General features: G+C 46.0%; 2 protein-coding genes across 2 annotated transcripts; one reads left to right on the forward strand and one right to left on the reverse strand.

The window, feature by feature from the left end:
- The first annotated feature begins 220 nt into the window (after positions 1-220).
- Positions 221-2941, forward strand: LOC123065826 (AP2-like ethylene-responsive transcription factor At1g79700). Its single transcript, XM_044489037.1, has 7 exons — positions 221-512; positions 617-699; positions 868-876; positions 1248-1339; positions 1465-1589; positions 1826-1902; positions 2185-2941. Exons 1-7 carry the CDS (start codon positions 301-303, stop codon positions 2742-2744), a joined length of 1158 nt encoding a protein of 385 aa, XP_044344972.1. The 5' UTR covers positions 221-300; the 3' UTR covers positions 2745-2941.
- Positions 2942-3782: 841 nt separating this feature from the next.
- LOC123065827 (uncharacterized) lies at positions 3783-9499 on the reverse strand. The gene is made up of 4 exons (XM_044489038.1): positions 9329-9499; positions 8775-9064; positions 5099-5334; positions 3783-4623 (listed from the first exon to the last, which is right to left on the reverse strand). Exons 1-4 carry the CDS (start codon positions 9364-9366, stop codon positions 4057-4059), a joined length of 1131 nt encoding a protein of 376 aa, XP_044344973.1. The 5' UTR covers positions 9367-9499; the 3' UTR covers positions 3783-4056.
- Between the last annotated feature and the right edge of the window lie 2002 nt (positions 9500-11501).

Raw genomic sequence — 11501 nt, forward strand, 5'->3', positions numbered from 1 at the left:
ACACGCTGTTCCCAAAAACCCTCCTGCCCCGTCCGGTCAGCCCTTAACCCCGGTTGCCTCCTTTTACCAAACCAGTGAAAGCGCCCTACGGCCGACCTAACCGCGGTCAAGCCCGTCCCTTCCCAAAGCAGCATGTGGTGTGGTTGCCGGTCAGAGCCAGTGCCCCACTGCCGCTTCCGCATAGGCAGGGCTCACCTGCTCGGCGTCCGTTCTCCTTCCCATTAGTAGAAACCCACGGCTGGCTCGAGGGAAGGAAGGTACGATCAAAAGCGGAACCGCGGCTGGCTCGCTCGCCTGGCCATGGTCACCATGACGACGACCAAGAAGCAGCCCTGCCGTGGCGCCGCCCCGCTCTCCCCTGCCTCCTCCTCCTCGGCGTCCTCCTGGCCCTGGGGCTCCCGCATTGCGCCGTCCAGCGCGCGGACTCTCGGGAGGAAGAAGAAGAAGAGGGGCCGGAGCGACGCCGTGGTTGTCCCGTCGAGGAGGTCGTCCATCTACAAGGGCGTCACCAGGTGAGCCAGGAGCTCTCTCTTCCCTTCCTGCTTGCGTCCGACGCGCCGCAGTCTGTGTCCTCCTTTCTGATTGATCTCCGACGGGCGTGCGCTCTTTGATGTAGGCACAGCATCTCGGGGAGGTACGAGGCGCACCTGTGGGACAGGCATTGCCGGAGCACGGCCCAGGGCAGGAGAGGCAAACAGGGTGAGACAATCTTGTCTCTGTTTTCCTTGATTTATTCTTGACCACTCTCTAGTTTTATCTTTCATGTGCTGACATTCTTCTTCTCTAACTATGTTTGGAATCAATCTTGTGTTCGTCTGCCTCGACATTGGCGAACGGCGATACGCATCCATGACTCGCCTCCATTAGTTTATTTGGGTGAGTTCAAGATCCTCTCGCTTCTTGGAAAAGCCCGCATACTTTCCAATGCCCATGATTCACAAATTATTCTGTATGCTGCCAAAGTCCAGATTGCATTGCCCACGGTAGCCTCCCTCAGATTAATTTTCGAATTTCGAATTCTGCAACCACTTTCTCCTTTGTTTGAGCCTTTGTCTGAGGGGAAAGCAGGGTAAAAAGAAAAACAGCAGCGCCTTGGTAAAGTGGAAAGCTCGTTTTATATTTTTGTCCCCATGCATGGGTCCAAAACATATGCACAAAAGCATCAGGCACTGTGGCACTACCGCTGCGTATACATTGATTAAGATTAAGATCAAGATCATCCTAAGTAATCTTGTGTTTCTTGGCAGGATGTTACAAGACAGAGGAGGAAGCAGCTCGCACCCATGATCTCGCGGCGCTCAAGTGCTGGGGCTCAGACTGCGGGCTCCTCAACTTCCCAGTAAGTTCAGAGACACTCCTACCTGTCTTGAGTCTTGACTTGTCTCAGTGCAACCGCTACTACTTCTCGGACTGCTGATTTTATTCAGAGTGGAACTTAATAAGATTAGGCTGTGATAAATGCAGGTGGACACGTACAGGCAGGAGCGCGAGAGGATGCAGCGGATGACACGGGAAGAGTACCTGGCCAGGCTGAGGCGCAACAGCAGTGGCTTCACAAGAGGCGTCTCCAAGTACAGGGGAGTTACAAGGTACTACGCACCTCGAGCTAATGAGCACTGTGTGTCTGCGGTGAAGTTTCAGGACAGTGCGTGCAATTTGACTGCATTGTTAGTACTGCCTCCATCCCATAATATAAGAACGTTTTTGACACTACATGTGTAGTGTCAAAAACGTTCTTATATTATGAGATTATATTATGGACAGAGGGAGTAGTAAGCATTTCCATTGATCTAACAACTTATTGGCGCCAACTGTGGCACCGCAGGCATCACGCGAACGGCCGGTGGGAGGCGAGGATTGGTCACGCTGCCGGCACGCAGTACTCCTACTTGGGAATATTCGGTGTGTCCTTGAACTAGTAGTAAATTTACCAATTTGTGTGGATAAATCTCAAGAAACAGCCATCTCAATTTGCTACAGCCACCGTCAGAACAATAATCTTCCACGTGACTGTGATTTGTGTGAGATGATTAACCTCCATTTCATGCTTCTAATACGCTTTGACATCGTTACCGTAGGCTCCACATAGTGCAGTTCTTTTGCTTTTTCTCTTCTCCGGGAAAGAGAGGAGACACGGAGTGTGGGTTTCTGAAAGGTATGTTGTGCTTGGCATTTTCTCTCCAGATACCCAGGAGGAGGCAGCCAGGGCCTACGACCTCGCCGCGATACGAATCCGTGGCCCCGGCGCCGTCACCAACTTCGACGCCGACTGCTACGTGGACATCCCGCAGCCGCTCCCCTGCAAGGCCGAGCCGGACATGGAGCCGGCCGCGGCTCGTCCATGCCCGCTGCCGCCGGCGCCACTGCCGCTGTTGCCGCCCAAGGTCGAGCCCAAGGACGAGCCCGAGGACGACTTCGAGTTCGAGCGCGAGCCGCCGCCCGCCCCGGCGCTCCGCGACGACGCCGACCGCGTGGACCGCGCCATCGCCGAGGTCCTGCAGGCGCTCTGCGTGGACCGCGCCGACTTCGAGGCAAGGTACCCGCCCCGCCGCGCGCGCGTCGCCGCCCCCGGCGCAGGGTGGCCAACGCCGTTGGACTCGGACGAGTTGCCCGACCTGCCGGTGCCGGGCGACGTGGGCTTCTTCGAGGACGACATCGAGAGCGTGCTCTTCGCCGCGCCCGGCGACGCCGAAGTACCGCGCGCCGCCACGATCAGCTCGCTGTCGTCTGGCCGCTGGTGGTGACTCACGGACGTGGCCCATGTTGGTGGTGCCGGTGCGTTGCACGTTCCGGTCGTGTAAGTACATGTCCATGGACCATGGACCATGGCTCGGGCTTGTAGTAGGCACTAGTCGTAACTCGTAAGGTGGAGTGTAAGCTTCTTTTTGGGGGTTGTACATATCTCTGGCCAAGGAGCATGCAATGCGGTTGATTTTGGCGACCAAATTAGTGTCAAAGTGGAAGGGACGCTCGTACGTGACCGCTAGCCGGTTCCTTGTGACACGTGAAAGCGGGAGAAGTGGAGAAGTGGAGAAGGCTCGAGCTTTTGATGTAAATTTTCGGTATTTGCACCCTATCGGCCAACGATGTAGTCCTATTGCTGGCTCGGTCATGTTGCTTTGACAGGAGTCTGTGTGGTATCATAAGTTATATAACACTGCGAAAATTGCTTTTCGAGGCCGAGCTCCATGAAGGCCTCCATTCACATTTTTCAAAATTCATATTTCTATGTTTCAAAAAAATTATGAAAAAATAAACATATACAGAGTGAAATACCCTGAAATGAGGGCTTTGAAAAAAAACAAATTTGAGGCTTTTGAACACATGATACCATTCATCCTCAAAGTTCATAAATTTGTCTTTTTTGCATAGGTCGCATTTTTAGCCATGCTTAAAGCACGTAAAGAAAACATTATCTGCTTCTCACTAAAACAAAACAGGTAAGACACATGGCAATGCTCAGTTCCAGCACAATGTTCTTTTGAAAGATCCAGCAAGACGAGGGCTTTAACATTGATAGGTGGATAATACATGCTCGGATGCACAAGGCATTGAGTAAGGAGAGAAATAATAGAGAAAGGAAAAACAAGAACACACCTCCCTACATACCTAGGTCGATACTCTCAGGGTGGATCCCAAAGGGGTGCTGCAAGCATTTAGCTCCGGCTAAACGGTAAACGCCAAGACTCTAATGATCTTCTGATGGAGGTGATGACATCGTTTAGGTTGTTGATCTTCCCCTGAAACAGTCTTCTGTTACGCTCCAACCAATCTCCCATACAGTCAGGATGTGCGGCACCAGGGTCGATGTGAGGATCGCATCCCATACTTGTTGCACTACACACAGTGGCCCTAGATTGTGGATTCAGAGTTTCACAACCTGCCCAGCGTTCTACCCAACGCCAAATCGCCTTAGTAATCGGACATTGCCAAAATAGGTACATCGATGATGCATATGCAAGTAGAGATAGTAAGTAGACATCCATCTAGTGCCAAGTAGATATGTACTCAAGATCAAATAATGAAACAAAAATTCGAATTTGAAACAAGACAACTTCATGGCATAGCCGACCAAGTCACCTTTAGCGAGATAGAGGCATGCTCAAGCAGTATTTGTCGATGTGCATATCCATGGAGGTTTGCTTTGAAGCGACAATGACGTTCCAAATCATCGTATTTTGAACCTTCCCGGCCTACCATGAGCTTCAAGTGCATCCAACTATCCATCTCTACGGCAATCACATATCTTCTTGTTATGACACATGACTCACCAATAATATCACGCAGGAGCTCGATTCCTTGATATGACCCACCTACAAACACATACGAACCGAGAGATAAATTGAATCCACTCCGCACTTCTGATACAATAACATCTATTGTGGCCTCCACTGCATTGACGACGTGTGCTAAAGTGATGTCAACTGCACCACAATCGCCATTAATCTGACTCGTGAATGGATGAGAAGGTGTGGTTACTTCGCAGAAGTCTGTTGCACCATCAATTAATTGTAGATCATATTCTTCTTGCTCCCCTTCCTTGATCCTCATGTCATACTCAACTAGAACAGGGCTGGTCATTGTGATGCCTCTCTTAGGGCCAGTCATCTCAATGAGAGAACCCTGCAAAACTATCATTAGTTGCTAGTAGCTCATCATCAAAAGTACACCTGTTTCTAACCAATTGAGGAAGAATCACAAACAAATGATAACATAGATTCTAAACTCGCCTACAAACATAAGTTGGTTGCACATAAAACTTAATGTTAGATAAATCATGCGAAGACAACTAACAATAAACTTGCCTAATATTTGCAAAGATAACACCCTCTTTGTATAACATCGTCCAAGGCACATGTATTTCTATGCAATAATCCATACTGATAAAATAACATTTCACTTAAAGTGGAGCCATCATTACCAACACCTCAAATGTTGCGTCAAGATAACATTTCACTTATTGCAACAATGAAGCATAAAGGAATTTGCAGATCAAGGGCTACGATATTCGTTGTGCTCAGATCCATGTGACGGAATTAAGCTTACACTGCCAAATGAAATGTATTTAAAATAACTGCATCTAGATAAAGATGCGCACCTGTCGCACCATAAGGGGATTGTCCCTGCTATGATTGACAATATAATTAAGCGATAAATCCAAATAATCCCGTGCTGCTATATATCCATACAATTGTACCGAACTTGCGTTCATAGGAACTTTAGCCAATTTTAATGAGAAAAATTGCATCATGTCACATTCAAAATGCACACGACACCTTTTCTGGTCAGGAAAGCAATTAGCAGGGTCTGATATCCGCATTGGCTCCAATTGTGCTTCAGTCAAAAACTACATAATATTAGAGAAATGCTTATCATAAATAGTATAGTGATGATTTACAACTACCTACTTGTGTTAAGTTATAGTAAAATTTATCTAATAACAATATTCATTTAAGAAGATAACAGGATAAATACACTAGTCAAATAAGTGAGGAGAATAAAACAATGCTCCAAGGAAAAGTATAACTTTCGGGGGCCAAGTTATATGAACAGTTTACTAAGATCCAAGCTACACAAACACATGGTAGAATTTTCATTTTATGCATGACAAAATGTTCTAAAAAATATTGAACTTACGTGTACCTAATAGAACTTTCCAAATCTATTCATAATCCACATATCACAATTTCCTAATATATATTTACAATTGTATGTACTCACAGGTTATGCGAACTTATTCATGTGATTTCCAAAAATAGATCATATTGCTAAGACCAAATAAAATAATCTATAAAATAAATAAATAAACAAAGATTAATTTGGCCTAACTCTAACATTTACTGAAGATCAAGATGGTTATAATACCAACAATGGTAATTGCACTTATATTATCTACAGTGTCAACCATAAGTTTTATTACATCATGCTAAGTTCGAGCTAGGCGATGATTTTTTTTTTACAGAAGATAGCACGAGCTCTCATTCTTTTACCATGAATCATGCGAAAAATATAAAGTAGACATATACTCCCTCTATTCTTACCCCACCTATTAGTTTTGTCCTAAGTCAAACTTTATAGATTTTTACCAAGTTCATAGAAAACAGTGTGAACATTTATAATAAAAAGATGTGATGTATTCAAAGATTAATCTAGTCGTATTGTAGATGTCGATAACTTTTTCTATGAACTTGTCTAAGTTCATAGAGATTGTAGTTCAAACAAAGCTAATACACAGAGCAAATAAAAACGGAGGAAGTACTATTTACATGAGACATATTCACCCATGTGATTTAAAAAAACAATAATTGCTAAGATAAAATATAATACTCAATAAAAATAAATAGAAAATTGTGAATTTGCCGCAACTCCAACATTTGTTGAAAACCAGTACAGTTATAATACAGCATTAGTTATTAGACATAGCTATATTACTACATATACACTAATTATTACATTCGCCTTCCTAGTCAAGATTGTTCCCTAATATAAAAAGTATTTGTATAGGTTACCTGAGTGTACGTAAGTAGGAGTCTGAATCCTAAATGAGTTCCAAGTCAAGTCACGTGTTAGGATTTCCTCTATTTGAAATGGCAGCCACGATTGGTCTCGAGACAATCAATAAAGAAGTTATAGTTCCTAGTCTCTTGTTGTCTCCTCTACCCTGTTATCTCCCTCAGAGTTGATTGCACGACACCCGACAACTAGCGACTCATCGTCGAAAAGCACCCCTTGGGCATGGCATCAACCTTCAATCTAAGAATCATAACAGCTTGGTATCAAATTCAATGGCCGACTGTTGGCTCGGCTGAGGATGCTTCTCAAGCAGGAGGCGGTAACACCTACACAAATTATGGCAGAATATTGGATCATGTAGTAGCAGTCGCTCTGCGAGATCATCACACCGCACTCCACCGTGGAGGCTTGACCACCACACCCTATCCGGTGATTCAAGCACACCCGGCTTGTTGGGTTCACTGCCCTCTAGCAGCAACCCGATGACTCCCTCCACCACCGTTGCAGCATCCACGACCAACATACGCTCATATCATCTACCATGTCTCAACTAGCATACCTACAGTCCACCACGTTCCACACCACTACTCCAATCTATGCTCCAATCCACCGACAAACATTAAATACCGTGCCACTGCCTACGCCACTGCCACCAATCGCATCAACCCAGCTTTTCCATACCCGCCTAGTCCACCATCATACAAGCACCCTCTCCACTAGCAGCCACCACCATAATTAAACTAGCCTCCAAACCATCTTTGTTCTCCATTGAATCAAGGTGGTTATAATGCTAACAATAATGACTAGCAATAGAACCCGAAATTCACTTTGGCACATAGGAGCATATGCTCCTGCCATCAAAAAATATATTTCAAAAAGTCGAAAAATTCCGAACACAAATTTGACATGCACATCTCATCATTGTATGTGCGCACACCAAGTTTCGTGAAAAACTGGCATTTTATACGCATTGTGTAAAAGACAAAAAAAATTCTCATGAAAAGCCCTTTTTAACACTAAATTTTATCCTTTTTGCATGTGACACAAACGTTGTCGGTTTTTCATGAAACGAGTTTGTATGCACATAGAATGTTGAGATGTACGCGAGAATCATTTTTTCAGAATTTTGTGACATTTTAAAATATGTTTAAAACACATTTTAAAATCCAGGAGCATATGCTTCCATGTGCCAAAACGCCACTCTCAGAACTTATTAGCAATTAGAACTCACACGCGGATCTGATCATTAACCATTCACTCGTTTATGTAATAGAGATAATCAACCAAAAAGAGTACGGATTTATTTGATAAATTAAAAAGATGTTTATCAAAATAACACTAAAAGGTAAATATGAAGCTAAACATATTATATTTACATGAGACATTTTAAGTCATTTGATTAACTATGAATTATAAACAATAATTAATAATACAAAATATAGTAGTCTGGCGAACTATATAAAGTTTTATGAATTTGCCCCAAGATGAAAATTAATTGAAAATCAAGATGGTTATGATGATAACACTAAGTATTACGTACACAACTAAGCATATTTGATTTAGCTAGTCCTTTTTCTTATGATATTAGCAATTAATGCTCTCACACAAAAATGTTATAATTGACCATGCATCTTTTATTTGAAATTGTTAATATTTTTTGCTTTATGTGACAAAATATAATACTGTATAAAAATAAATATAAATTTATGACTTGCCAACTCCAAGACTAGTTGAAACTCAAGATGATTATTGTAACACTAATTACCACATATACGTCTAAACATATTCCTCTATTGACAGCCTTTTCCCCTTTACGATGTTAGCAAGTGGCGCTCAAACAAAATCTTATCACTGATCATTCATCCTTTATGTGATTGAGCTAATCTACTAACTTACATAAAAATACTGGAATTCCAGGAAAACAATATAATAACTAAATACTTGGACTTCTACTCTGATAGCAACTCAATATTAATAGTTTAACACCCATCACATGGACATAATTACCAGTCATAGTGATTACTAATTACAGGGAACAAGAGTTGTGTCCAAATTATAATCATGCATTATCAATCACCAGATTTCTACATAGATATTTAAGATATAAATCCTGCAGCAGATCTACCTCCTGCTGAGCAATTTCAGTACAACAATCAAAATATACATTGCACATTTAAAAAAAACAGCATCAAACTTTTAAAGGATAAATAATAGAAATTCTCAAATATGAGCAATACAGGAAAGAGATTTGCATCACTTACTCTCACCACGTTTTTTAACGCAAAATACGTCGAGACACGAGTTTTTGTATATAGACCCATCGCGATGGCTACTATTTGTAAAGATGAAGGCTGATGGCACATTGAGCTTTTTGGTCTCCCTACTCGCTTCTGCTCTATCCTTCCCTTTGGTGATGCCAACTTGTTCGCCCAGAGGATTACCGGAGGTGCAGAAAAATGCATTGCCATACGGGAGCTGGTTGGGCCCAATCGGCTTCATACGGCCATGCACTGCAATATTCCTTGCCATCAGGAAGGATTCGTAAGCAGATCTATCATCAAAGAGCAACATTAGAATCCGATTCAAATAAGATACACACACGCTATCACGCAGGATAGAAATGTAAATATAGTCACCCGTTCTAACTCTAGCTCAACAGAAATATAATTTCCAACTACAAAAAAATTTATAAATTCCAATTTCCCCCGGCCGGATTAGGGAGGGCGGATGATATAATGAGCAATAAGACTTGGCCGAATACGATTCAAACGCTCAAAATTCAACTTTGGTGTCAGTAGAAATTATATAAACGCACCGGGAGCTACGGTACAGATTCCGCCGTGAGTGGAGCATCTCGTTGCGCAAGTTCGGGAGGGCCCCACCGAGGCAAGGCGGAGCGGGGTTGAGGAGAGATGAACAGATGGTACGGGGGGAGAGGCCGAGAGACGGCGTGGTTGAGACTTTGGAGATGAATGAACGAGGCGGCGTGGTTGAGACGTGGCTACTCAGGGCATGGAAACTGGCGTCCGATCCGAAATCTGCGGTCCAGATCAAGTCATGTTCGGCCCAGCAGATTGCATTGTGATCTTTAGCAGAAAACACCCTTTGTATTCAGTCTTTCTCGTAACCTGTACCAGCCCCAAGCCCCAAAGCTGTCCGGAGCTAACGCAGCCCCATGAGCTAGGTTAGGCCAACTCCGTGGCGCGATCCCATCACGTCCGTGCACATCCGTTTAAGGTAAAACGGACGAACCAGACGGCCCAGCGCGGGGAGCAAACGGACTTTTGTCCGTTTTCGACCCATCACTGATCCAAGTTTGCGTCGATTTTGGGGAGAAACGGACATCGCGCGGACGGACAGAACGCGCGCTTGTCCTCCCTTGGCCCGCCTGTCGGTGGCACAAAGCAAACCCCCCCCCCCCAGCGCGCCCCATTTGGCGCCATTTCCCCCCAAACCCTCCCACGTCCCGCCGCCCCCTCCCTCCCCCGTCCATGGCCGACGCCCAGCCGAATTCCGGCGCCCTGGCCGTCAACCCGCCCGGAATGGTCAAGAAGAAGAAGGCCAAGGCACCAAGGAAGCTGCGGGCGGAGTGCACACCGGAGGAGATCGCCAACTTCGACGCGGAATCGGTGAAGAGGAGGAACCGGAGGGCGGTCGTCAAGGACAATGCCGCTGCGGCCAAGTTCGCCGCTGAGCGCGATGCGATGGAGGCCGCGCGGCGCAAGGCCGAGGTCGAGGAGAAGGAGGCCATCGTCAACAAAGCGCACACCCTCCTCATGCTTGGCATTTGTCGTCTGGCGGGTTTCTCTGTAGCGGCCGTCGGCCCGGCGAGCATAGGCTCGTCGGTCGCTCGACCTCCGCACTGCCAGTCGCCGACGTCACGGACCACGCCTATGTCACCCGGCTTTCCCCCGCCAAGGCACGACGACCAGACCCGTTTCTCAGGGTCGCTGGACGTTGGCGTGATCGCGCCGTCCACCCCGCGCCCCTCGGTCGTCATCGACCTCAACGTCACACCTGGGTGCAGCAGCGGCGGCCAGCCGGCCGGCGAGATGCAAAGAAAGCAAGCATGGACGCCGTTTACGGGCACCATGCCCCCCCCCCCCGCGTCTTGTTCGACGGAATGCTAACACCAATGCCACCGTCGAGGACCCCTTCTACGACGATGGGCATGGCCCTGCCTACGATCCCGAGGAGACCCAAAGTTAGGATGGCCGCCCCCAGTACGTTGTCGATGAAGAGGCCGACGACTGTGCTGATTACGACCATGGTGACTCGTGGCATGAATACGATGACATCTATTGCGAAGGTGATGGCGATGAAGAAGAAGGCAATGAAATTGATATTAGTGGCGAGCCATTGTTCATCGACGAGCTCACCCAAAGAGCGGAAGCACAAAAGTGGAGGAAGAGCATTCGCACAGGTTCATATACACAAGAGGAGGACAAGTTGATTTGCCAATGTTGGATGGAGATTAGCCAAGATCCGAGGACGGGCGCGCAACAAAAGGGCCTAGTTTTTTGGACGAGAGTCCACAAAACTTTTCATGAAAGGAAGATGTTTGAGCCCTACCAAATTACAAGCAACCGTGGCATCACCTCGGTTCAAAAGAGGTGGCTGTTCATCCAACAAGAGTGCAACAAGTATTGCGCCGCATTTGAGAGTGTTGAAGCACGACCCGTGAGTGGTCTCGGCATTGGGGACATGGTATGCTCTCCTCATCCTAGTCCTTTCGTTGCTATGGCCATGAGACTTCGGCCTTGTATATGTTTGCATGTCCAATTCTTCTTGATCATGTGGTGTAGGCATTTCAATCTTTGGAAGCATCCAAGGCCCGGCACAATGACAAGCCATTCACTCTTACGCATTGTTGGACGATCATCAACAATTGCCCTAATTTCAAGGATCAATACCGTGAACTTCAAAGGAAGAGAGGCAAGAAGACGACCAAGTTCGCCGGAGGTGGAGATGGCGAGGAGTTGAATAGG

The sequence above is a fragment of the Triticum aestivum genome, chromosome 3B (genome assembly GCF_018294505.1).
Source record: "Triticum aestivum cultivar Chinese Spring chromosome 3B, IWGSC CS RefSeq v2.1, whole genome shotgun sequence".
Classification (NCBI taxonomy): domain Eukaryota; kingdom Viridiplantae; phylum Streptophyta; class Magnoliopsida; order Poales; family Poaceae; genus Triticum; species Triticum aestivum.